Here is a 27,023-nt window from a genome sequence, read left to right as displayed (position 1 = left end):
AAAGAGTTTGACTTAATAATTGAAAAATTGGATGATATATGTAGAAATCACAAGGAATGGACTATTCTCCTATCTGGTGACTTCAACTTTCCTTTCGTAGATGGAAAGAACGAATAGGAGATTGTGGTTGTACTTATACATATAAAAAGAGAGTAATAGTAGTGCAGAAGATAAGAGGCAATTTCGAAAAGCTATTAGATATGCTACTAGAATACAACATTCAACAAATAAATCACCTGCCAACAAGAAAGGAAAATACTTTAGACCTAGTTATTTGGTGAACGAGATGAATTATGTTAAAAGAAATATAGTTTTATAATGCGAGTATTTCAGACCATAATGTCATAGAATTAACAGTTCATTCCAAAGCAAGTGAAAACATAGAGATAAGCAAGAAATGAAAAAGTGGGAAGGAATATGGAAAAATACAACTTCTACAGTAAAAATATAAAATGGTCAGAAATTAATGAAGAATTAAACAAAGATTGGGATAATATTTTTCGTAAGTGATATGACATAAGGTAAATACGGAGATATTATATAAAATATTGGAGATAATAGTGGACAAATATATACCGAAGAAGAAAGTAAACATCATCATGCATACCAAGAGACAGAAGGATCTTTGTTCCAGAAAATCAGAAAGTGGAAAAAAAGGTCTTGCAAAAGAAAAAAAAAAAAAAATGCATGGAAGTTATAGAACTAAAAGTAAGATAGAAAATGCAGAACAAAAAAGATTATACAATCAAAAGAAAATGAAAACGGGACTTGGAAGAAAAAACCCTATTAAATATCAAGCAAAATCCCCAAACTATTATACTCATATGCGAAGAAGATGAATAAAAGAAGAATAGAAATAGGCCCTCTGAAGAATTGAAGGGAGATTACACGAATGAAAAAAAGGAAATTTGCAACATACTGGCAGAACGATATAAGAGAGAATTCACCCCTAGAATAGATAATGAAGATAATGATATAGAAGTAAGGGTGTGAAATAGTGAATATTTAGCTGACATAGATATTAATGAAGCTGATATTGTGCAGGCTATAATAAATGAAATTAAAAATAAAAAATGGAGCTGCTGCAGGGCCTGATGGAATTCCTCCGCTATTTTGTTAAAGAAAGTAGTTCATTCTATCGCAAAGCCACTTGAATATTATTAAGACAAAGTGTAGATACAGGCAAGATATATGATGAGCACAAATTAGCATATATTACCCCTACTTTCAAAAGTGGATCAAGACTAGAGGCAAGTAATTATAGGCCTGTGAGTCTAACTATCACATATTATGAAAGTGTATGAAAGGGATAATGAAGAAAAATATTATGAAACATTTAATAAAAAATAATTTGTTTAATAAAGGACAACATGGTTTCGTACCCGGAAAAAGTACACAAACCCAACTGTTAGTCCACCGTGAGAACATAGATTCAAAATATGAAAAAGCGGAAATGAAACAGATGTGGTTTATTTAGACTTTGCAAAAGCTTTTGATAAAGTAGACCATAATATATTAGCGAAGAAAATTAGAAAACACAATATCGTGGATAAAGTAGGAAGATGGTTAAAAGAATTTTTACACAACAGAAAAACAGATAGTTATTGCAAACGACGAGAAATCGGATGAAGCCAAGGTAAATATCCGGTGTGCCGCAAGGTTACTGTGTTAGCTGCAATACTGTTTGTTATTATGATTGAAGACATAGACAATAATGTTAAGGATTCGGTAGTGAGTTAGTTTCGCAGATGACACAAGAATAAGTAGAGAAATTACTTGTGATGAAGATAGGAACGCTCTACAAAGAGACCTTAACAAAGTATATGATTGGGCAGAGGTAAATAGGATGGTATTTAACTCTGATAAATTTGAATCAATAAATTATGGAGACAGAGAAAGAAAGAAAGCTATATGCCTATAGGGGACCTAATATGAGAACCACACAAATAAGGAAGCAGTTAAAAGGACATTTGTGATGATGAAATAGGAAACATGTTATGCAATGATCAAATAGCAACTCTGTTGGGGCAAAAATGTAAAGCAAAAAAGGGACTGTGTTACGGCACTTCAAAACAAGGGAAAAAGCTGAAACACATGATTATGCTTATAAAACATATGTTCGTAGTCACTTGAATATTGCAATATGATATGGTACCCACACTATCAAAAGGATATTGCACAAATAGAGAGTACAAAGGTCCTTTACAGCTAGAATAGAAGAAGTTAAGGACCTAGACTACTGGGAAAGACTACAATTCTTAAAATTATATAGTAGAAAGGAGAAGAGAACGCTACATGATAATTCAGGCATGGAAACAGATAGAAGGAATAGCAGAAAATATCATGGAACTAAAAATATCAGAAAGAGCAAGCAGAGGTAGATTAAATAGCCCTGCCCAAAACTATACCAGGAAAAATAAGGAAAGCACACAGGACATTAATCCACTAAGCACCAGCATCGATAATGCAGCGTCTAGTCAATGCGTTGCCAGCTCATCTGAGGAATATAACAGGAGTGAGCGTAGATGTGTTTAAGAATAAGCTCGACAAATATCTAAAACTGCATCCCAGACCATCCAAGATTGGAAGATGCAAAATATACCGGAAGATGTACTAGCAACTCTCTGGTAGACATTAGAGGTGCCTCACACTGAGGGACCTGGGGCAACCCGAACAAGAGTAGGTAAGTAAGGTAATCTCTCCCCCTCCCTCCCTCCCTCCTCTTTCCGAAATTACCCCTTTCCCTTTCCTCTGTCTAGGTCCCCTTCCCCTTCGAAATTTCCCTCTTCCTCTGGTCTCCCGTCCCCTCCCCCTCGGCTCTTTGAAATCTCCTTCCCTCCCCTCTCTCCCTGTTCTTCCCTCCTCCTACGCTCCTCTTTTTCCAGCTCCCTCCCTTCCTCATCTCTCCCTTCTTTCACCCCTTCCCTTCCTCATCCCTCCCCTCTCCTCCCCCCTACCCCTACCCCTTCTTCACCCCTCCCCCTCCCCTCCCTCCACCTGCCCTTTCCTCATCCCTCCCTCTCCCCTACATCCCCCTCCTCATCCCGGGTCTCCCCCCTCCCTCTCCCCCACCTTACCCCTTCTCCTTCCCCTCCTCCTCTCCACCCTCCCCCATCCCGACGACGGACTACTTGCTACCTGACACGGGAGACGTCCCGTCCGTCATCCTCATTTTGGCGAGATTCCAATTCATCCCGGGAATCCTTCTCCGAGTCCCTCATGGAATCCTTCGTATCCTTAATGGCGGATCATTTCCCTCCTTCGCCTGATAAGGACGGGTTGTTGGGGACGGGGGGTAGAGGGGGGGGAGGGATTCAGCGCCTTCCCCGCGAAGGATTACTTACATGTGTTCGTTTTGTGGGGAGCGCTAATAACCTTTTAGATTAAAAAAATTTTTTCCCAACTTATTATTAATATTTCTATGTCTATATGTCTATCTCTGTATCCATCTATTTGTCTGTTTGTTTGCCTGTATATCGTTATATATATATATATATATATTATATATATATATATATATATATATCTATATATATATATATATATGTATATGTACATTTATATAGTATATGTATACTATATTATATATATATATATATATATATATATATATATATATAATATATATAAAATATATATGATATAGTGTATATATTCCATAATTATATATTATATATATATATATATATATATATATATATATAATATATATATATGAGAGAGAGAGAGAGAGAGAGAGAGAGAGAGAGAGAGAGAGAGAGAGAGAGAGAGAGAGAGAGAGAGATATTCTTTGATGTTGTGCCTGAATGGATCGTCAGTCGTAATATTTAATCACAGAATTTGTTGCATCTCTCGCTGTCACTATTTTGATTACTGTAATGTTTTCACGGAATTGTGAATTTCTACAAAACATTCTGTAATGTTATGATACAGCTGTGGAATCTTAATTGTTTACTTCGTCTTGAATTTCAATTATCTTGATTTCTGTTTGACAAACTTTGTGTGTATGCAAGAAAATTGGTTAAAAGAAGTTAAAGGGGTCATTAAAAAAATTAATTATAGACCTTCTTCAACATTTGACGATATGATTTGTTCTTTGATAAACTCGGAGGGCTGAGTGCATTCAGGTTGTACAAAACGAGCACGATTGAGCAAGACGGTATTTAATCATAGTTGGTGGAGACACCTGAGTCCGAAAGAAAATCTAAGAAAAAAATGCAAAGCATCAAACAGCGAGAATGCATCGGGATCTGACGAAAGGGGCCAGAAGGCATTGTGATCTGCGTATCGGAGCCCCAGGGGAAAGGGGGGTGGGGGGGGGAGGGAGCTTGAGAGCAGGTCAGTGCCAGGATTCCAAAGGGGAACTGAGGAGGGCTGGGCCCTGCCTGTCCCTCCTGTTCTCTTTTGGCGTCTGGTGTCGTTGACTTATTTCATTGGCAATCTTCAGGAGTCAAACGATGTGTGAAATTATGCAAAAAAAAAAAGGGGGAAGGGAGGGGACCGTGGACTCTCTCTCTCTCTCTCTCTCTCTCTCTCTCTCTCTAGAGCGTCTGAAGACTCCCCTCATCCTTATCCTATCAAAAACTTCATCCGTACTGCCACTGTTCTGTAGCCAACCATCCATAGATCCTTTCGTCGTCTCTAAGCTGTGACATCTGTTTCTTGGGCTTCTTAATAATAATAATAATAATAATAATAATAATAATAATAATAATAATAATATAGTAACTTATGAAAGTTTCTTGAGGTTTATTGAGATCGAATTAGGATTATTATTTCGGAAAAGAAAGTTTGACTTGACCGCTTGAAGTTTTCACAAACTCATACTAATTATTTTTCCTTAATGTAAAGGAACGTTTAAAGTTTGGTGAGAGGTTTTGATACATCGAAGATGTTTATAAACTTTGTAGTTGTTTTTCAATACCTGTCAAATATTTTTAAATATATTTTAAAGCTTTATTGGTCATTGAAGTTTAGGGTGGTTTTATGAATAGGAGTTTTTTTCAGCTTTAGAACGTCTGTAATAACCAAAAGTATTTAATACTAATTAAAAACCTTTAAGGTTTTAAAAACTTATTAAAAAAACCGCCAAGGCTTTTTATAAGTTTAGGAGATATTAAATCATTACGAAGTTATTAAAAAACGGAGTTTTCTCAGCGCAGGAGATTTGTAAGACTCATGTTTTTGACATATGGTCATTCATCATCAAGGAAATGAGGCCTGAGTGACGTATATATAGTATATGTCTCCCATTACTGCCTCCCAATCATCCTTTCTTGGCCGGACGTCTGTGTGTGTGTGTGTGTGTGTGTGTGCGTGTGTGGACGCGGCATTTCAAAGTGATCGTAAATTTTCCAGATAACAAGGTAATGTTTTTCGTTCAATATTTTGATTTATGGGCGACGGTAACTTACATTTTTTTGTCTAGATACTCACAGTATGTTTATTTTAATTGTCTAAATATTCACAGATTGTTTATTTGTATACAATTAATTTGTTGATGTAGGCATTCAGCAGAGATCTCCGTACTACATATTGTCAAACCAAAGTGGCTTAATTATGTTTATTTTAATTCCCTATATATTCAGTGATTGTTTGTTTATTTACAGTTACGCTGTTATGTAGGCATTCAGCGCACGTCTGTTCATTCATTGTTATACAGTGTCAATCCCAAGTGGCTTAATTATTTATTTTGTTTACTTCTAGAATATCATGAATTTTCTAAAATTAGGTAGATATTTCACCTCAGCTACGAACCATCCAAGTTCACAGAGCAGAACGGCATTCATACCTTTTAAGGTACAGAATGTTATGGGTCTCTTTATGAGAATGAAAAATAAAATATAAAAATGATAAAGTTGTCCCTTTATAAACATTGGCATTTAAGAAATGCCGCAGCTTCCCAAAGTGGGGTTGTAAAATGACATCGCTAATTCATCATATGTGAAATGCCGAACACTTTTCACGATAAACCGACTCTAGACCACCAGAAGCCCATTTACCTACCTCCTCCTCCTCCTCCTCCTCCTCCCACCCCCCTCTCCTCCTCCTCCTCCTCCAGGAACCTGAGAAGCTGACCATAAATATGAGTTATTGAGATGTCAAAGATGTTTTAATTACCTTCAGATGGAGTTAGCGGTTGAGGGGGTTGTACCTCCTCCCCTTCCCCACCTCTCCTGTCTGTCAATGGGTGGGGGAGGGGTGCTTAGGACCTCCCCCTCCTCCTCCCAACCCTCTACATATCATTAAACATCCCTGAGTAGCTATAAAAGGCCGAGAAAAGAGCTGTAGAGCAAGATAGGGCAGTAAGATGCGTAAAACACCCGTTTCGAATGATGAGTTTTTTTAGGTCGCAAACTGTTTTCTCCCCTTCTGGAATGTCGCTGCTTTCTCTTTAGGGGTAGGGGGAGAAAGGGGGGAAAGGGGGATGGTCTTGCAAATGAGTGAGAAGGGGGAGGAAAAAGGGGGCGGGGTTGGAACTGGTGTTCCATCTCAGGGTCAGTTTTGGGGTGGAAAATGAACCAGCTTCTGTCTGAGACACGGGAAGGAAGTTTAGTAATGGTCTCTCTCTCTCTCTCTCTCTCTCTCTCTCTCTCTCTCTCTCTCTCTCAATTACCACACGACAGCCCGTTCAAGTAACATAAAACAATATATATGTATATATACATTGATAGATATGTATATTACCAATATATTATATATACTATATATATATATATATATATATATATATATATATATATATTACAGAGCCCCAGAGAATGGGTAGGGAAGGGTGGTGTTGGGGGAGGGGTGGGGGGGGGGGGGGGGTGGGGGGGGGGGGGGGGGGAAGGAGGTGAAGGCTGGCACCTTTGCTTCCATGTTCCAATATGCAAATGAGAAATTTAGAGGCGCCTTTAAAAGTTAGGGCATAAGGCCACCCGGTCCATTATCTTAGTTACTCTTCATTTCCTTTAGGCGACGAAGTTACGTCAACCGTCGATGTGTTTTTCGTTATTTTTATTTAGTTGGTTTTTTTTGTGTGGGGGTGGGTTTATTTTACGTATTCTGTGTTATATTTTCCCCCCTTGTTATTGGTTTTTTGTTTTATATTTTCCCCCTTGTTTTTATTTTTTGGTTGTATATTTTCCCCCTTGTTGTTTGGGTTTTTTTGTTTTTATATTTGCCCCCTTTTATTGGTTTTTTGTTTCAGGTATTTTTTGTTATAGTTTCGTGTTATCGTTGTTATTTTTTGTTATATTTTCCCCTTGTTATTATTGTTTTTATATTTTAGAAATTCTTTTGTCGTTATGTTTGTCGGGTTGGTTTTTATTTTGGTATTCTTTGTTATATCTTCCCCTTGTTATTATTGTTTTTTGTTTTAGATATTCTATGTTATATATATTCGTATGGTTGTTGTTATTTTTTGCGGGTTGTTTCAGATATTCTTTGTGATATTTTCTTCTTGTTGGTATTATTATTATTTTCGTTGGTTGCGAGTTGTGTCTGTGTTGTTATTTCATATATTTTCCTGCTGTTATTATCACTTTAAAAACAACATAAAATATAACAAAAATACAACAGCTGTGTTCGGTGTTGTCTTTGCAATTGTTGTTGTTGTTGTTAGATTTGTTTTGTTAAATTAATTTCCTTTTCTGAGAAGGCGAAATTAGGTCAGCCATTTTAATGATTTTGGTGTCCGTTTATTTTTAATGTTTTTTTTTTTCAAACGAAAATGCAAAGAACCATTATTTTTTTTCTATTCATTGTTTGTATTACAACTTTATTATTAACCAAATTAAAGCCATCACGTTTCTTTTTTTTCTTATTATATATATATATATATATATATATATATATATATATATAATATACATATACATATACACGCACGCGCACACATTATGAAAGGGTACCACCATTAGCTTGGGTAACATGAAAGGCCATTGGGGCTCGCAGCCTCATTCCAGAAGATTCGTCACATCCCTAATCATCTCCTTTGTTTACTTCCGGCGATGACCACGGCGTCTGCGTCGCCCATTTCGTTTCATCACTGAAGCAGTGAAACGGAAAACGGGAATCTGAATCCATTATATACGCAAGAGAAAGAAAATGGGAACCAGAAATCGCCCTTGCTGTAAAACGGTTTTTTATGAGACAGTGTTGGAAAGAACACTTCATCGTTATCTCCAGTTTAGCGAGTTTTGTTTTCTTCCTCTTCTCCTCTTCTCCTTCCTCTGTCTTTTCTCTAGGTGTGTCTGCCTCCCTCTTTATCTGTCTGTAAACTTGACATCCCTCGGGTTTATATTCCTCATCCTTCTCTCTCTCTCTCTCTCTCTCTCTCTCTCTCTCTCTCTCTCTCTCTCTCTCTCTCTGTGGAAGTCTCTCGAATAGTTTAATACCGATCATTTTGTTTGTTTGTGTTTTTCCCATTGTTTCTATAGTGTTGATGTGTGTTTGTTTTCCCTGAGTAAAATAGTACTGAAATACTTTAATTTCCTTTCAGTTGTGGTTAGTTTTTTATTCTTTTTTTATTTTTTTTTTCTGGCGTTCCCAAGGCTTTTCTTTTCTCTCTCTCTGTTTTTTGTGGATTCGCTGTAAACGTTTGAGTGTCCGGGAATGAACCTTTCTCTAGTGCCTTGGTTTATCCTCTATCGTTACGCTTTGTGTGTGTGTTTTATTCGTGTGTCGGTGCGTTTTGGGCCTCGTGACTTTTTTTTATAGACTTGTCAGGTTTTCCTGTTTCACCTCTCAAACCTTCTTAGGTCCCAGCGCTTGGCTTTTGGCCCACATTTTCCATTCCTTCCCTTTACAGTGAGAAAATTCAGTCTTTGTAAAAAGCTCACAGAGTAGTATTAGTAGTAGTAGCAGCAGTAAGAAGAGTCTTTACAAGAAGCTCACCATATTGATCCCAGGAATTCCCCTTTAGCGGCACTTGAGTGGATCAGACTAAGGTATCGCATCGCCGCTATAAACGTATTCCTGAGGCCTGGAATAAACATATTCCTGAGGCCTGGAATAAACATATTCCTGAGGCCTGGAATAAACATATTCCTGAGGCCTGGAATAAACATATTCCTGAGGCCTGGAATAAACATATTCCTGAGGCCTGGAATGGGAACTCGGTTATATTAGACTTGGCTGGAAGTTATAGTACCCATCATAATACCCCGCGTGTGTATGTGTGTGTTTGTTTTATATGAGGTTTGTGTCATAGTTACGTACACAATGTTTTTGCAGAGTGTATTTGTCTTTATATGGATTTATTTGTTGTTTATATATAATACAGTCGCCCTATCTAAATTATTGTGCGTGTATAGTCTTATCTGATAGTCATATCTGATTAGTAAAACTGCTTACATGTTAATGGAAGATTGCACTAGTATATTATATATATAAGTATATATGTATATATACATCATATATATATATATATATATATATATATATATATATATATATATATTAAACTTCCATTGCATCATCCTTACCATATAACATCACAGAACCACCAACAGCACGTCGAACCTCCTAATTTTCGTGCATTTAAGATAACCGCTCAATACACAAACCCTCAGTATTAAAGCAATGACCTTTAATAGCATCACTATCACCCTCGCCTGATGATACCCCCCCCCCCCCCCCCCCCCCTCCCTCCATCATCCACCCATTCATCACTACCATTATCATCCAAATTCATTTCCAGGTGGACGTTGGTTAATCGCATAACATCCCTTTTGCGCACTTATCGGTTTGCTGAAAACAAATTGCTCTGTTGACGACCACCACGGCTCTGTATCAGCCGTAATTAACTGTTGATAACGCCGTGTTAAACACGGCCATGACTTATGCATGGCGGGTGCCTGTTTACACGGGACGCAATTCGCCCTCCCGTGTGTTTTTGCTTGTTAGAATAATCCCCGGGTTTTAGACGCTTTATAATAAAAACACTGTAGTATTTATGTTCGTACGCTAGGGACTGTTGTCTTTGGTCGTGAAAGGGAACGTGATATGTTTAAGTGCAGTGTATGTTGTTGTTATTATTATTATTATTATTATTATTATTATTATTATTATTATTATTAGTTATTTATTATTATTATTATTAACATGGACTCTCAGGGAGGATATGCTTAGTGCAGTGCATTTAAATGGGATAATTTGAAATTAAATTATTATTATTATTATTATTATTATTATTATTATTATTATTATTATTATTATTATTATTATTTCAAGTTGTCAGTATGATTTTTTATGTTGCGACATGATTTTAAGTTGCGACAACATGATTTCAAGGTACGATTGTATTAGTTTAAGTTACGACAACACGATTTTAAGTGACGACGTGATTTCAAATTACGGCTTAATGATTTCAAGTTTCAACAACATGATGTCCACTGTATGACTTGAAGTTACGACAACAGAATTAAAAATTACGAAAACATCATCTTAAGTTACCACAGCAGGAATTTTGAGTTGCGACATGTCGTTGTCAAGTTACGACTTTGAAACGGTAATTCCTTTAATTGAATTCCCCCGCCCCCCACCCTATTTTTGTGGGGTAGGGAAGAAGGTAGTATAGGTGTGTGGGGAGGCCATAGGAAGGGGCTATTTTGATCAAAGATTTCCAGGCCTGGTGAAAACTCCCAGTGTAGCACTCCCCTCCCCCCCCCTTTTTATAGGGGGAGGCTTTAAAAGATAATTAATGATCGCCCCCCTACGCTTATTGATGGCTCCTGCTGATGTGCTGTTAATGAATGGGCTGGAATGGTTTATTGAAGGGGCTGGACCTCAGTCATGGATGGGGAAACGGTTTATTGTTGTGGTATATAATAGAATCCACGAGACTGACGTCTTTCGGGTGAAAGGCAGCTGTTTAAAGCTCTCTCTCTCTCTCTCTCTCTCTCTCTCTCTCTCTCTCTCTCTCTCTCTCTCTCTCTCTCATACTTTTCGTATACTGATTTAGACTCTCTCTCTCTCATATAGTTTTCTTACACACATTTATACTCTCTCTCTCTCTCTCTCTCTCTCTCTCTCTCTCTCTTACTTTTCTTAAAACAATTTAGACTTTCTCTCCCATATAGTTTTCTTACACAGATTTATGCTCTCTCTCTCTCTCTCTCTCTCTCTCTCTCTCTCTCTCTCTCCTTACACCGATTTAGACTTTCTCTCTCATAAAGTTTTCTTACATAGATTTATACCCTCAATCTAAAAGAAAGCTAGACACAATCATTAGGAGGATACTGTGAATGAACAGTAAAACCTGCTCCTAGAGATAAGTGAGCACAGGATGTTGTCTCCTCTTAGGATGGACTAACAAGTCTTTGAGACATCCTAATCCTTGTAACTCTCTCTCTCTCTCTCTCTCTCTCTCTCTCTCTCTCTCTCTCCCTCTCTCTCTCTCTCTCTCTCAGTGCCGCCATCATTCTCCCGAGCTCTGGCAAGCGTAATATGCCTTTCTCCATTATAGATTTTTTATACAGAGATAGTTTTTCCTTCTTCGCTTCCGATTCATATTTCGCTGTCATGGAGTGAAATATATCTCGCAGCAGACGATGATTTCTGCTCCTCGTTTGTGGAGGAGGAGGAGGAGGAGGAGGAGGAGATGAAGGAGGAGGCATTAGTAAGTTTGGACATTTCGAGACTCTTGTGAACTGACTCATGAATTGAGGCGTGTGTACGTATGTATCTAAAAGCGTACACACGCGCGCACGCGCACACACACACATTTATATATCCCAGCGTCAATGACCATGTTTTATGTAACGCCACTACATTGAAATCAGTCATCTAGCAGCGTCAATAGCTTCGTTTGATTTATATGTATATATATATATATCTATTTATATATATATATATATATATATATATATATATATACATATATATATATATATATTATATATAAATATATATAAAATATATCTATATATATATATATATATATATATATATATATATATATATATAATAATAAGGAGCCCATAAAAACACCAAAATGTAGAGAGAAAAGTACTATATTTCAGAGACTGCTGTCTCTCTCTTCAGGTATATGAATGAGAAAAGTTTACAGTCATTGTCAGCCCATTATGGAATTCAACCGCCTTTCCACGATTCTTCACTCACTTCCAGAAGTCAAGCCAGTTTTCCGCAAGTTTGAAAAAGAACTGAAACAGACTACACCGGCTGAAAAACCAAAAACACTTTTTGGAAGAATGCCTCAAAGAACAAGTACTTCCAAAAATGTACGGATTCGGGAGATGGACTCTGCAATCAAACCCCTTCCCTCTATCACACAAGATTTTCCTGGAAGAAAGAATCACCAATACGAGAAAACGACATCTTCGTGCTAGCAGAGTGATATATGGAACTCAATCTAATCTTCGCCTCCTCACTACGGACCACGTATACAGGTATCTGATTTCATTCTGTTCCAACATTGCTGCCTATAATAGCGTGACTCATTCCAACAGACTTTTACGCAAGTTAAATAACCTAATAGATAATAGCGCATGGAATAATCTTGAACAACAAGACAAAGTTTTAAACTTATCCAACACCCCCCATTACTGTAAATCAACATTTAGTTTTAAATTTAGGCTTATCCTTTGCCCTTATGCCAGACCGCAAAAACAACTAGACTTCATAGTGGCTTTTGATAAATTCATATCTGACAAAAACTACAGCCGTGAAGAGATAGTTTAAAAGGAGTGTTACTAAATGGCTTTAACTGACCTTCATAAGAAATATCCTGTTCCCCGCAGATTCATGATAGCCATCCACTCGCTAAAAAAGTTAGATGTTATAATAAGTAGATCCGACAAAGACGGCAAAATTGTAATAATGGACAAAGATTTCTACCTCGACAAAATCAACCAGCTCCTTAGCGACACAAATACTTACGAAAAACTGACGAAAAATCCCCTCCAGAACGTTCCCACAGAATTTTTTCGGAAAGTAAGATTAATTGGCCAAGACAAAAAAGAGTATTGAACTATTAGAGAAATTTAAAGTAATTAATCCTAAATTACCCTCACTTTTATGGTCTTCCCAAAACTCACAAAGACAATCTTCCTTTCAGACCCATCGTTTCATGCGCCGGAGCTTTCAATTACAAAATTTCTAAATGGTTAGCTGGCCTCCTTTCTCCTTTTTTAGGCACTTTTTTCTCCCAGTCACATCAAACATTCGGAAGACTTTTGTCACAAATTCAGAGAAGCACATATACCACTTCACAACATAAAACTTTTAAGCCTTGACGTAGACTCCCTATTCACAAAAGTACAGTACAGGACGTTCTTCGGTTTTTAAGGAAAAATTATTCCCCTATTCAGATCATTTCCCTTTGGCACTTGACAAAATAATAAAGTTAGTTGAATTATGTGCATCTAATAACGTATTTTCATTCGGGGAATCATTCTACAAGCAAAAATTCGGGTGTAGTATGGGTAGTCCTTTAAGTCCTATTTTAGCCAATCTGTACATGGAATACTTTGAAACTACAGTAATAAATGCAATAAAACCCAAAAACATGCTGTGGAGAGATACGTGGATGACATACTAACATTTTGGGATAATAAGTGGGGTAATTTTAATGAATTCCTCTCAAAATTAAACGCATTATGCCCAGCATCAAATTTAAAGTTGAATGGGAAACAGACAACAAAATTCCTTTTCTTGATGTTTTAATAATCAGAGACACGACAGAATACAAATTTACCATATACAGAAAACCACGTTCTCACTTTCATATATTCATACTTTAGCTATCATGACAATACTATCAAGATAGGTATAGCTAGCAACCTATTCTAAGAGCCTTACGAATTTGTTCCCCAGATTTCCTGGAAAAAGAATTTGAACTAATTTGCAAGCAACTTTCATCTTTAAAGTATCCTGACTATATAATTGAGAAAGCAATTCAAAAAGCAAACGTAATTTTCTACCGACCCCCTAAAGACAAGGACCAGAGACACACCCAACAATAAAATAAAAATTCCCCACCTGGAGACGATTAAGAGAGTAACTCACACCCTTGGGAAATCCAACCCTTTTGCATTTACCTACCCAAATACCTTAGCCAAATCCCTGATTAACGTCCAACAAAAGACATCGCCCAGAGACTCTGGGGTATGAGATCCCATGCCAGGACTGTGACCAATCTTACATCGGATTACAGGTAAATCACTTACCCCAGAGATTAATACAACACAAACGGTCAGTTAGGTATGGACAACAGAACTCGGCTATTTTCAACCATATAAATGAACATAACCATAGAATAAACTGGAATATGTCACGTGTGTAATTTATAGCAGCAACTGCCGGTACAAAGAGTCAAATGATGGAATCGGCCTTAATAAAAGAGAAGCAGGTAATGAACATCTCAAAAGGGAATTGGACATCGGACATCGTCGACGCAGTGTTCATTCAACCAACGCTTAAGAAGATTAAAGGAAGATTATCAGCGGGGGTGACCTAAATTGGCTTACTTGTGGACGAATCTCTTGTATAAATACCACCTTTTCTGTAACTTTTCTCATTCATATACCTGAAGAGAGAGACAGCAGTCTCTGAAATATAGTACTTTTCTCTCTACATTTTGGGTGTTTTTTATGGGCTCTTTTTATTAGATGGAATTCTGTTGTTACAGAACATTTTTCCAGTATATATATATATATATATATATATATATATATATAGTATATATATATATATATATATATATATGCTGTTAGCTATGAGACAATTAGTTTCGCTACTGGAAAAGCAGCATGTCTACATTTTCAGTTGGGTCCTTGTTTTTTTCCAGCTGACTGAGCAGAACTAATAATGAAACCATAATCACTAACAACTTGCAAATGACTTGAAAGATTGTAGAAAAAAAAATCACATGTGTTCGGCTGTCACTGGGAATCCTGTATCGAAATTCCTTGGTATTGCAATGAGTTAATTTATGTTTGAACTAAAAATACATATTTGCAGTATGGTGTGGAATGGATATTATATATCCATTCGTGTAAAAAAAGACAGCGAATTATTTTTTAAAAAGAAATAGTGAATATCAGCATGTAAACAAAGAAGTTTTTTTTTTCTTCTTTTTTAGAAATAAGTGAATATCAGTCATGTAAGCGAGTGAAGCATTAGCTGTAAGGGATAGCAAATAACAGACAATAGTTAAAGCAATAATTGATATCAGCACCTCAGTGGTGTGGTCGGTATGGCTCTGGCGTGCCATCTCGGTGGCCGCGAGTTCAATTCTCAGGCATTCCATTGAGGAGTGAGAGATGTGTATTTCTGGTGATAGAAGTTCACTCTCGACGTGGTTCGGAAGTCACGTAAAGCCGTTGGTCCCGTTGCTGAATAGTAACCACTGGTTCCATGCGACGTAAAAGCACCATACATGCAAACGATAATTGATATTATGCAAACTCCCCCTCCTGTGTGTAATCTATCTCCCTTCCTGCAGATAAAGCAAAAACCTTGCGAAGATACTTCATGAAATGAGTGCGAATGACGTCACGTGATGAGAAGCACACGCAAGCAGTCAGCGAGTAAATAAGCAAGCAAATATAAATAATAATGACTTTTGAAGGGACACACTTGTTAACCCAATTTCGCCTCCTCTGCGCAGAAGGAAAATAAAAGGAGTTTGGATGAAATGTATCTGACAGATAGGCGGATATGCAGACAGACGAGTGTCGTCTTGTTGGCACACACACACACACACACACACACACACACCAGACTCTTTCTGCGGGTGACTAGGGCCATAAGCAGGCAATTTCTATGCGTCGTTATTTTAAAGCGTTACTTTGTTGTGGGGTTGGGGGCTTGGGAAGGAAAGAAAGTGGCTTCATTTTATGGCAAATTAGTCAGACGAATCAGCACAACTCACGCCTTAAAGGCCGGAAAATTAAACTGGTCAGGGGGTGGGGTGAATGGGGAAGGGGATGGGGAGGGGGTGGAAAGGTGGGTGGGGGAGGGCGTGTGTTGGGGTAGGGACTGTAGGGAGGGGAAGGGTCTGTTTGTTGTTCAAAGGGTTACCTTCCTTAGAATAGTGACAAGACGTATATACTCTTTGTATTGACAGTTTGAAAGAGAGAGAGAGAGAGAGAGAGTTGGGGGGGAGTTATACTTTCTCACAACGACCTTACTAAAAGATAACCTTATGGCGTTGAGAAAGTGTCAGAGAGAGGGAGGAGAGAGAGAGAGAGAGAGAGAGTGAGAATTTTATAGATGGAAATGAGTAAGGGGGTGAGTTATTATTATTTTTATTTAATCCCACGTTTAGAATAATAATAATAATAATAATAATAATAATAATAATAATAATAATAATATATATTAGATTACTTATTACTAGAATAATTAGATCTCAGGAGGACTTGTATATTGCATTTCGTCTGCTCTCTCTCTCTCTCTCTCTCTCTCTCTCTCTCTCTCTCCCGTCTCTCTCTCTCTGTCTCTCTGTCTCGAACTTCATTCAAGAATTGAATCGACGTAGTATAGAATTCATAGAATATAATAAAAAAAAAAAGGAGAGAGTTGTAACCGAATAATAGCGATGAAAGAAGAGAAAAACAAAAGCACAAAGAGAAGGTTCAAAATAAAAGTTAAAACTATAAAATAAAAACAAAGCAGAAAGCACTAAGGAGTAAACGAGAGAAGGCGTAGAGAAAATAAACAAAAGTATAAACAAAAACAAAAAAACAAAAGCGGGGCGAGCGAGTCCCTGCATAGCGTATGAGGCCCAAGTTAATATGTTTTAAAGCTAGTCGACTTTTATTACTATTATTATATTATTTCCTTTTTTTACATATATTTTTTATTTTTCTCGCATCTTTCCGAGACGGAGTTTAAAGTCGTATGTATCACTTTATGACAAATGGCTACTTAGCGAAATTTACTGGGCGGTTTTTTTTTTTATGTGCTGGAGTTTAAACATTCATTCCTCTTGGTATGAGTAAGTGGTTTTACGGATTAATGTGTGTTCTAATTTATGTTTTCCATGTTTTTAAGAAGATTTTTTTGTTTGTAAGCATGTTTTTCGTATATATATATATATATATGTATATATATATATATATATATTTTGTATTTGAGTGTGATGCAAAGCACCGTATTTATTTTATTTTTTGCTTACGTTTATGTATGTTGTGTATTTAAATTTTTTGTTTTTATGTATATTTTTACTTTGCGTTAGGCACCATTTTTTTTTTTTTGGTATGTATGTTTGTATTTTGTGTATGGTGTAAGTCACCATATTTATTTTACTTTGTGTTTACGCTTTTGTATATTGTATATTATGAATATTTCATATATAATGTATTATGTTTATGTTTTACAGAGACGCTCACCAAGTTTCCGTGTTCCTAGTGAATGAATCCGCAGTGATGTAAATGAAATATATTTTTAAATATATATTGACACTTACATCAGTATAATTCTATGAATAACAAATAATAATAATAATAATAATAATAATAATAATATAATAATAATAATAATAATAATAATAATAATAATAATAATAATGAATTCTGAGAGGGTCTGATCTTGTTGACCTCCCCCGGGTGACAGGAGGGGAGACATGACACAGCCACCCACCAACCCAACCACCCTTTGCAAACCGGTTTGTCCACCCAGGTTGGAGGCGGGTAGGTAGGGGGTTGGACGGGAGGGTAGGGGAGACAGCAGCCCCGGGTTCCAGCGCGCTATGCATGCCAACAATCTCGTAATAATAATAATAATAATAATAATAATAAGATACAGTTACAAGTATTTATAGCATGCAAGGTCGTGTACAATCGGTGGGCGGGTCGGTGGGAACGGATTTTAATTGGTCGTTGGATGGAACGAAATCTCCCCCTGAGGCGTTCTGACCTGCGTAGTTTGGACGGGGTTATTAGCGTCGGTTGGGTGTTGTTGGGGTACCCACCTCTTGGGCGGCAGGCTGTACAATTGATATCTTCCGCTCGTCTTCTCCCGCTTTCTCTCTCTACTTCTTCCGCTCTTTCTCTCTCTCTTGCTCTCTCTCTTTCTCTTCTGCAAGTTCCTCGAGAGAGAGAGAGAGGAACTTGCAGAAAGAGAAAGAGAGAGAGCAAGAGAGAGAGAAAGAGCGGAAGAAGTAAAGAGAGAAAGCGGGAGAGAACGAGCGGAAGATATATCAATTGTACAGCCTGCCGCCCAAGAGGTGGGTACCCCAAACAACACCCAACCGACGCTAATAACCCCGTCCAAACTACGCAGGTCAGAACGCCTCAGGGGGAGATTTCGTTTCCATCCAACGACCAATTAAAATCCGTTCCCACCGACCCGCCCACCGATTGTACACGACCTTGCATGCAATAATAATAATAATAATAATAATAATAATGATAATAATAATGATAATAAGATATAAACTAGAATTAGAATAAACACGAAGAAATAAGAGAATAGGGCCTTGTCACCCAACACGAGTCGGTCAGGTGTTAACCTCCGGTAAATCCCCAGGTGCCACTAGCATGCAATTAAACCCGTTGCACTGCCGCAAAACAATTGCAATCAGTCTTCTGAATCTCCGTTTAAACTCGTGGCAAACAACGAGCCACACAAGAAAAAAAAAAAAATAAAATAAAATAAAAAAAAAAAAAACAGGTCTTCTTAAGTAGTTGCAGCTAATTTACTGTAGTTCAGTTTCAGTCAAAATGGAAATTCTCTTCGTTAGCTTTTTTTTATTTTTTTTTTAATACATTCGTACATACATAACATACATACATAAATACATACCTCTTCGGTCATTTCTTGTATAGTACTTGATAACTTCTAATATATATATATATATATATATATATATATATATATATATATATAATTAATATATATATATATATATATATATTGGTAATATTCTCCATTAAAAAATAATCTGCAATCAAATACATAACTTAATTAAGGAAATTATGTGACTAACGGACATAGGCAATTCATGCAGTACAAGCTCATTACTTAAATATTCTAGCACAGAGTCAATAGGGACTTTTGTAAACAAAGAACATACATCAAAACTGACAAAAAATATCGCTAGGGTTTGTTAGTACAATGTTATTTAATTTCTCTACAAGATCAAGAGAATTCCGGATGTGTGAATTAGATACAGTTCCTAGTAGCGGGGGGATAAAAGTAGTAAGATATTTAGATAGTTTATAAGCAATTGACCCTACAGTACTAATAATTGGGCGCATAGGTTTGTTTTCCTTATGAGTTTTGACTAGGCCATATAAATAAGGTAATGAGGGACACTTTACAGTTAACTGACACAAAAGTTCTTTTTTATCTTCAGAATTTGTTTGATATTGATATTAAAGTTTTTTTATTACTTGGTCCAACGGATTTTTTTGCAAGTTTTTGTAAGTTATTTCATCCTCAAGTAAAGTATGCATGCGTGATATGTAGTCAGTTTTGTCAAGAACCACTAAACTATTGGATTTATCAGCCTTGGTAATGTGTAAGCATATTATCATTCTTCAATTCTTTTAAACTTTTCCTGTAGCGAGCGGGGAAGTTATCTTCATGGTAGGCATGCGTAGCACTATATGTCATGCCTTTGATAATGTCTAAATGATTTTGTGGTTATATCACAGTATTTTTCAAACTATATAAAGATGTCGCTATTGATAAAGCTGAGGGTTTGTTACAAATGAAGAAAGACAGCCCAAAGCCTAATGCGCGCACTGCATTATCACTTATTTGTTTTGGCTCGATAAATTCACCACACAATCACTTCTAGCATTTTTGGTCCAATCACTGGCGTTGATAAGGTTTGTTTAATTTTCTTTCCAGTTTTTTAAAAGAATTGAAGAAGATAATAGCTTACACATTACCAAGGCTGATAAATCAATAGTTTAGTGGTTCTTGACAAAACTGACTACATATCACGCATGCATACTTTACTTGAGGATGAAATAACTTACAAAAAAACTTGCAAAAAATCCGTTGGACCAAGTAATAAAAAACTTTAATATCAATATAAACAAATTCTGAAAGATAAAAAAAGAAACTTTTGTGTCAGTAACTGTAAAGTGTCCCTCATTACCTATTTATATGGCCTAGTCAAAACTCATAAGGAAAACAAACCTATGCGCCCAATTATTAGTTACTGTACTGTAGGGTCAATTGCTTATAACTATCAAATCTCTTACTAAAACTGTTATCCCCGCTACTAGGAACTGTATCTAATTCACACATCCGGAATTCTCTTGATCTTGTAGAGAAATTAAATAACATTGTACTAAACCCTAGCGATATTTTTGTCAGTTTTGATGTATGTTCTTTGTTTACAAAAGTCCCTATTGACTCTGTGCTAGATATTTAAGTAATGAGCTTGTACTGCATGAATTGCCTATGTCCGTTAGTTCACATAATTTCCTTAATTAAGTTATGTATTTGTGATTGCAGATTTATTTTTAATGGAGAATATTACCAACAAATATTTGGTATGGCCATGGGTAACCCTTTATCACCTCTCCTTTCAAACTTATATATGGAATTTTTTGAGAGACAACACCTCCCGAATATCACACTTATCCCCTTAAAATGGTACCGATATGTCGATGATATCTTAGTAGTCTTACCTAGTGGTATCGATGTATATATATATATATATATATATATATATATATATATATATATATATATATATGTAGTGTGTGTGTGTGTATGTGCGTGTACTTATATGTATTTACAAAAATATAGTTAACATTTATATAAAACCCTTGAGACTAGATCCATTATCTGTATATATATATATATATATATATATATATATATATATATATATATATCTATATATGTATATATATATTTAAAAGTTCAGCCTAACACGGAGTCAGCTAAAATAGTTAGAGGGTCTCCCACGAAAAACCAAGCATCATTAATCTTAGTCCGTCATGTGACCCGAATTCTTGAGATAAACACCACCAGGGTTAACTAACCCAACAACACTCTTTGATTTTCCCAACTGCAACAAAAACAGGAACAACAATTACAAAAACAACAACATTCTTTGGGGGCAATTGTCTGACATTATCTGAAGCCCGAATTCACACGGCTAAAGGGAACGTTCAGCTCGAATTCTTTGGACAACATAATTTTTTCAAACTGAAGTCAAAATGACTTTAAATTGTTGGAACGACAGGACTGAGATTATTAGTTAAGTCCATATGTTAATTTTTTTTTGTTTGGTAATTTTTTTTTTATTGAATTTATACTTTGGCAATTCTGTGATATTTCAAAATTCTCGTAATTTTTTAATTTTGTCAATTGAATTTGGAATTCCCTTCAGTGAAGAAAAAAATTGTAACTGATAGATTTATAAAAGAAATTATATGTCAGATATTTTTATTTAATGAAATTATGTATCAGATATTTTTATTTTAAAAAATTATGTAAAGTTATGTATCAGAATTTTTTTATTTGAAAAATTATGTTAAATTATATATCAGATATTTTATGAAAATAATTTTGTATCAGATATTTTTATTTAAAAGGTATGTATCAGATATTTTTTATTTAAAAAATTATGCATCAGATATTTTTGTAAAAGTGTAAAAGAATATTTTGTATCAGATATGTTAATAAAAAATATATATCAGATATATGTTTATTATTAAAGAATATGTATCAGGTAGGTTTATCTAAAAACAATGTATATAGGATATTTTTGTTTAAAAAATTATGTATCAGATATTTTTATAAAGAAAAAAAATTTTTATCATATGTTTATTAAAAAAATATGTATTAGATATTTTTATTTAAAAAATTGATAATCAGATACATTTATAAGGAATTAGAAAAATATTCGACATTACTTTCTTTTTAATCACTGTAACTTGGAACCGAAAATATTCTGTAATAAGCATCTTTGAGATAGGTAATCAACCTCTTGTACCTGTTTTGTAACTACAATGTTACACCTCATTACAAAAAAAAGTTTCCTTGTATCACTGGCTTTGCAAAATGCTCTGTAATGCCGTACGAGCGATAGCCCTAATATCCCCAGTGGGTGTTAATTATATTAGAGCCTAGGCGCTTGACGTTGGTACCCCCTGGGGAGGGGAGGGGAGGGGAGGGGGCGCCCGTGGCACTGTTCCCTTGCTTGGCACTAGATGGTGTGCCACGCATCTTAATGAGGCTGTGTTTATGCGCTTTAGACGTTAATTCCAGTTTTCGTGTCATTTTTTTACTCTCTCTCTCTCTCTCTCTCTCTCTCTCTCTCTCTCTCTCTCTCTCTCTCTCTCTCTCTCAATGTAATGTAATTGCATTTTCTCTCTCAATGTAGTATTGCATTTTTTCTCTTTGTCTCTCTCTTGGGAAACTGATTGTGTGCGTTTCTAGTAAACTCTCTCTCTCTCTCTCTCTCTCTCTCTCTCTCTCTCTCTCTCTCTCTCTCTCTCTCTCTCTTTGACCTCTTTTGCGTCACACTTCTGGGGAAGTGGATGAGTGCAGCTTAATTGTGCCATTAGGATTTTTTTATTTGATTTTTTTTTCAAGAATTCTTTCAGATTAGAGCCACTTGAGAAAGAGCCGACATTTCCAGAGCTTCCTCGGATCATTCTTCTATGGCAGAGGAGAATATTAACTCGTTAAATTTAACATTTAACATTTTCTTGAGAAGATGATTTAACATTATTATTTGGTTAACAAAGTGGGTGAACTGCTTTATGAATGCTGTTGAGTTTTTTCTTCTCTCTGTGTTCCTTATTAGTACGCTGATTCTCTCTCTCTCTCTCTCTCTCTCTCTCTCTCTCTCTCTCTCTCTGTAGCCAAGTTGACAGCAACAACATTCCGACAATTTATACTACATGAAAATAGACCTCATTACAACGAGAGAGAGAGAGAGAGAGAGAGAGAGAGAGAGAGAGAGAGAGAGAGAGAGACTTTAAGATGATTATATAAATACCCATTTCTTATATTTTTACTCAGTTGGTTTTTCCTCTCTCTTACCCCACTTATTAAACTTCTTACACACAGAATATTCGATGCCACAAGCACGCAAGGGGTTATAAGGTCGGGAGAATGACCTCACCCTTATTGTCCTGAGGAACCCCAAGACGTAGGATGGTGACGGGATCCTTTAACGTAGGATTGCAAGGAGTTAATTTTATGTAAAATGGTCACCACTCGAAATATGGGAGTTTATTATAAGTCTAGATTAATTCCTGTATATTTTAGACATAATATTCGCTTTTGTATATCTTTGTAATTTGACTCGATACAATGTTTCATATTTATGTTATTGTTCTTTCTTAAACGACTGATTTCATCTTCTTTTTTTTTTAATCTTTTCAGGAGTAGTATACGAGAGCGCAGATCCTCAGTACTGATTACCTCAAGGTAGGACACTGTTGCCCTCACGGTTTTTAAGTTTACTCAAAATTATTCTTATCATCATAACTGCCTTCCTCCCTCTCAACGTTTTCATTATTATTCGGCTGTATACTCAGTCCGGGCAAAAACCGGTTCCATTATCTTTTATATACCATGTTTATATGACGTGTTTTGATGACTTAATAACACGCCGAGATAATTCCCCGAATTTCATGATCTCAGTTTTGTGTGTGTGATCTTGTCTCGAATACATTTACGTTCAGCTTATCCTATTAATGTTTTGCTCCAACATTTATGGGTTTGTGCATTTAACATTTTAATGACTGCAGCTCCATAGGTGGCAATGTAAGTCGAGTTTAGAGGAACGCAGGCTTCGGAAAATCTGGTAAATATATAAGCACAGAATTAACCCCATGATCTGACGTTTCATAGGTTGATAAAATTATTTGTATAATATATATATATATTATTATATATATATATTATATATATATGAATGAAAATAGACACTACTACCCGCACAATACATTTTGTAATGATTAGGGGAAAGTCTCAGACGATTACGGGCTGCTCTATGAGCAAGAGCCCGTGAAGGCACAGAGCCAGCTAAATCATAACCAATCATCTTAGAAGAAGGTTAGGACTATGTCAATCAAGAATAATAAACGAAATCAAGCGTTATATTATATAATTCCCTCCTTTTCAAATCCTTAGGAGGCCTATATTGGGGAAGAGTAATAAGCATCAACGTGTTACGTAACAGATTCCTCCTTTACGAAATCTTACTGTAATGGGCGTAATGTCTGTCTGTCCATCCATCTGTCATTCAGTCACTGCCAGACGGCTGGTCCGATTGGGCATGAAACTTGACAGGGTTATAGTGGGGACCCTTAAGATGGTTTATAATGGGTTTCATCCTACCTCCCCTCCCGGAGGGTGGGGTGAGAAGGATTCCCTGAAAACGGAGCTGGTTCTGCCCGTGAAAGGAGGTTGGTTATGTCCGTAGACTTAGTTACTTTACGAATTTTCATATATAATTTCTGTAACGAATTTTCATACATAATTTCTGTAACGAATTTTCATACATAATTTCTGTAATGAATTTTCATACATAATTTCTGTATACATATGTCTGTTACTCTTCTAAATTGCTATTGTTGCCGCCACATTGGTAAAAAAAAGTGAAGTATATCTTAGTTTTACCAGACCACTGAGGTGATTCACAGCTCTCCTAGGACTGGCCCGAAGGATGAGATATTTTGACGTGGATAGGAACCAATTGGCCACCTAGCAACGGGACCTACAGCTTATTGCGGGATCCGAACCACATTACATCGAGAAATGAATTTCTAATCGCCAGAAATAAATTCCTCTGATTCCGCGTTGGCCGAGCCGAGAATCGAACTTCGGACCACTGGATTGGTAGCCGCGCGCGAAAACCACTCGTCCATCGAGGAACTCAACCTGCCGCCACAACGTAATTCACCGAAGTGCCCTTGAAAAATGTACTTGATGTTTTTAGTTTCCCTCTGGCCATTGGATCACCTGTTTATGTTCCATGAATCACCGATGATTGGCGTCGCTCAATCCAGCCTCCATGGATTTTGCAGAAGTTAAATTCAGTCGCGTTATCTGCGACTATCTTGATCACTTTAGCGCTGCCTAGAGAGACCAGTTTTGAATTATGTGGTTAGTTTGTTTTTACTGTTTTTATGACTGCTGGTGTGGTTGCTGTAAGGGCTTGTTATTATTATTATTATTATTATTATTATTTATTATTATTATTATTATTATTATTATTATTATTATTATTATTTATTATTATTATTATTATTATAATAGAGCTGAACTGGCCGTCATCACTGTCTTATTTCATTTATTATAATTACATGATCGTCCAATCTACCATTATCAAACTAGCATATACTCCTTCATTACTGTCTTGTATTATCTCTTAACTCCCTCCAGACTATCGCCGTACCTCCCTCCTCCTCCTCCTCCTCCTCCTCCTCCTCCTCCTCCAGCACTCGCGAATCCTTCGGGGGATCGTTAATATAAAGAACAAGAAGAAAAGGACTTAGATAATTTATAATGTACTTTTACCTCCCACCAAATACCCATTAATCACGGTTGTGTTGATATCGTCTCGCAAAATGAAATTGGGGGGTCCCCACCCCTTCCGGAGGGTGGGGAAGGGGAAGGGGGACCTGTAAGTGGTTTAATGGTGCTTAGTATAATTTTTTCTAAAGGGGGTTGGTGGGTGGGGGGGGGATGATGATGGCCTTCATAAACGCCTCGATAAACTATAGTATAGGTCGTTTTGGGCGAGATCTATTGGCCAATAACGAATGCATAAGCGACTGGGTCATATATATACAAACACAGGGTCCTTCAAAGCTTATAATTCCCTCAGATTATCGTTCGGTGTTTTTATTTTAACGTTCAGTTGTTTTTGATGGAGTTGAGTGTTTTCCCCCTCCCGTCGGGAGAGGGATTATCGAGAGAGGCAATAATCTATTTTGTGATATATGTTGGAAGTCAGAAGAGGTAGGAGGAAGGAGTGATGAGAGACGAGAGAGAGAGAAGAGAGAGGACGAGAGAGAGAAGCAGAGACAGAGAGAGAGAGAGAGAGAGATTTGCAGATGCCGTGCGATTTGTCATTTTATGGGGGAATTCGGTAAACAGGTTTATCATATTATTCAGAGACGTCCGTCCTCCTCTCTTGTGACTTGAGTGATGATTTTTTAAATTATTTTTTTTTAGTTATGGTTGCATAATTATATATCTGATATCCCAAAATATATCTCACAGTCTGGCGAGGAGGTATAGGTATCTTAAATACTTATTTCAGTACATAAGACGCAGTTGTTCACACACACATATATATTTATATATACATATATCCGTAAACATCAGCCTACATAATGTCGTTCAATATCCAATTCGCTCTGCCTCGGAATTAAAAGCAAAGGGGAATTATAATGAATGATTTGTGGTCCTTTAGTGGATTCGAACCATCATTAGCAACTACCTCCGACTTCAGTGACTATAGTAGATTCACATCAACCGGTTGCATTTGATGTCTAGGCCAGTCCCTCACGACGCTCCTGGTTGGCTGTTGATAAGCCAATCACAGGGCTGCAAACTCTCAAGTTTCTCGAGAGAGTTCACATGGGCAGGATGCATGTTCACCTCTCCCTGAGGGATACGCCTTTGAGGAGAGGTGGAACATACATCCTGCCTATGTGAACTCTCGAGAGACTGAGAGATTCCCAGCCCTGTGATTGGCTATCAACAAAGCCAATCAGGAATCGTCGAAAGGGACTGGCCTAGACGTCAAATGCACGGTTGATGTGAATCTACTATGGTTCCCCTTGCGACTATTATATATCATATATATATATATATATATATATATATATATATATATATGTATATATATATATATATATATATATATATATATATATATATATATATTTAGTGTGTGTTATGCGTAAGCATCATTCGCTGCCTGTTCGCATCATGAAGAATAATCATAATCGTAACATTAGAACACTAAGTTCCTCCATCACAAGAACCCGACAACAGTTGCTGCCGGTGCTGTAACTCCCCAGGAACGAGCTCTTAACGTGTGTTTGCGACTACAATCACGACTTTGATGACTC

The 27,023-nt window shown here is 36.6% G+C and overlaps 2 protein-coding genes across 3 annotated transcripts in view; both read left to right on the top strand.

Moving 5' to 3' along the window:
* Window positions 1-25,413, top strand: part of LOC135209368 (putative uncharacterized protein DDB_G0290521) — a 47,207-nt gene extending 21,794 nt beyond the window's left edge. Inside the window, exons 3-4 of the mRNA XM_064242065.1 lie at window positions 2,760-3,231; window positions 25,324-25,413. Coding sequence (XP_064098135.1) covers window positions 2,760-3,231; window positions 25,324-25,413 — 562 coding nt within the window. The remainder of the gene's footprint in view (window positions 1-2,759; window positions 3,232-25,323) is intronic.
* The window catches only part of LOC135209239 (insulin-like growth factor-binding protein complex acid labile subunit), a 440,028-nt gene that overhangs the window by 232,869 nt on the left and 180,136 nt on the right, over window positions 1-27,023 (top strand). For both annotated transcript variants that reach the window (XM_064241931.1, XM_064241930.1), the window contains exon 2: window positions 23,317-23,361. The gene's annotated coding sequence lies outside the window, so the exon portion shown is untranslated. The remainder of the gene's footprint in view (window positions 1-23,316; window positions 23,362-27,023) is intronic.

The sequence above is a fragment of the Macrobrachium nipponense genome, chromosome 37, assembly GCF_015104395.2.
Source record: "Macrobrachium nipponense isolate FS-2020 chromosome 37, ASM1510439v2, whole genome shotgun sequence".
Classification (NCBI taxonomy): Eukaryota; Metazoa; Arthropoda; class Malacostraca; order Decapoda; family Palaemonidae; genus Macrobrachium; species Macrobrachium nipponense.
Note: the sequence above shows the minus strand (reverse complement) of the source record. Positions and strands in the feature narration are given on the sequence as shown.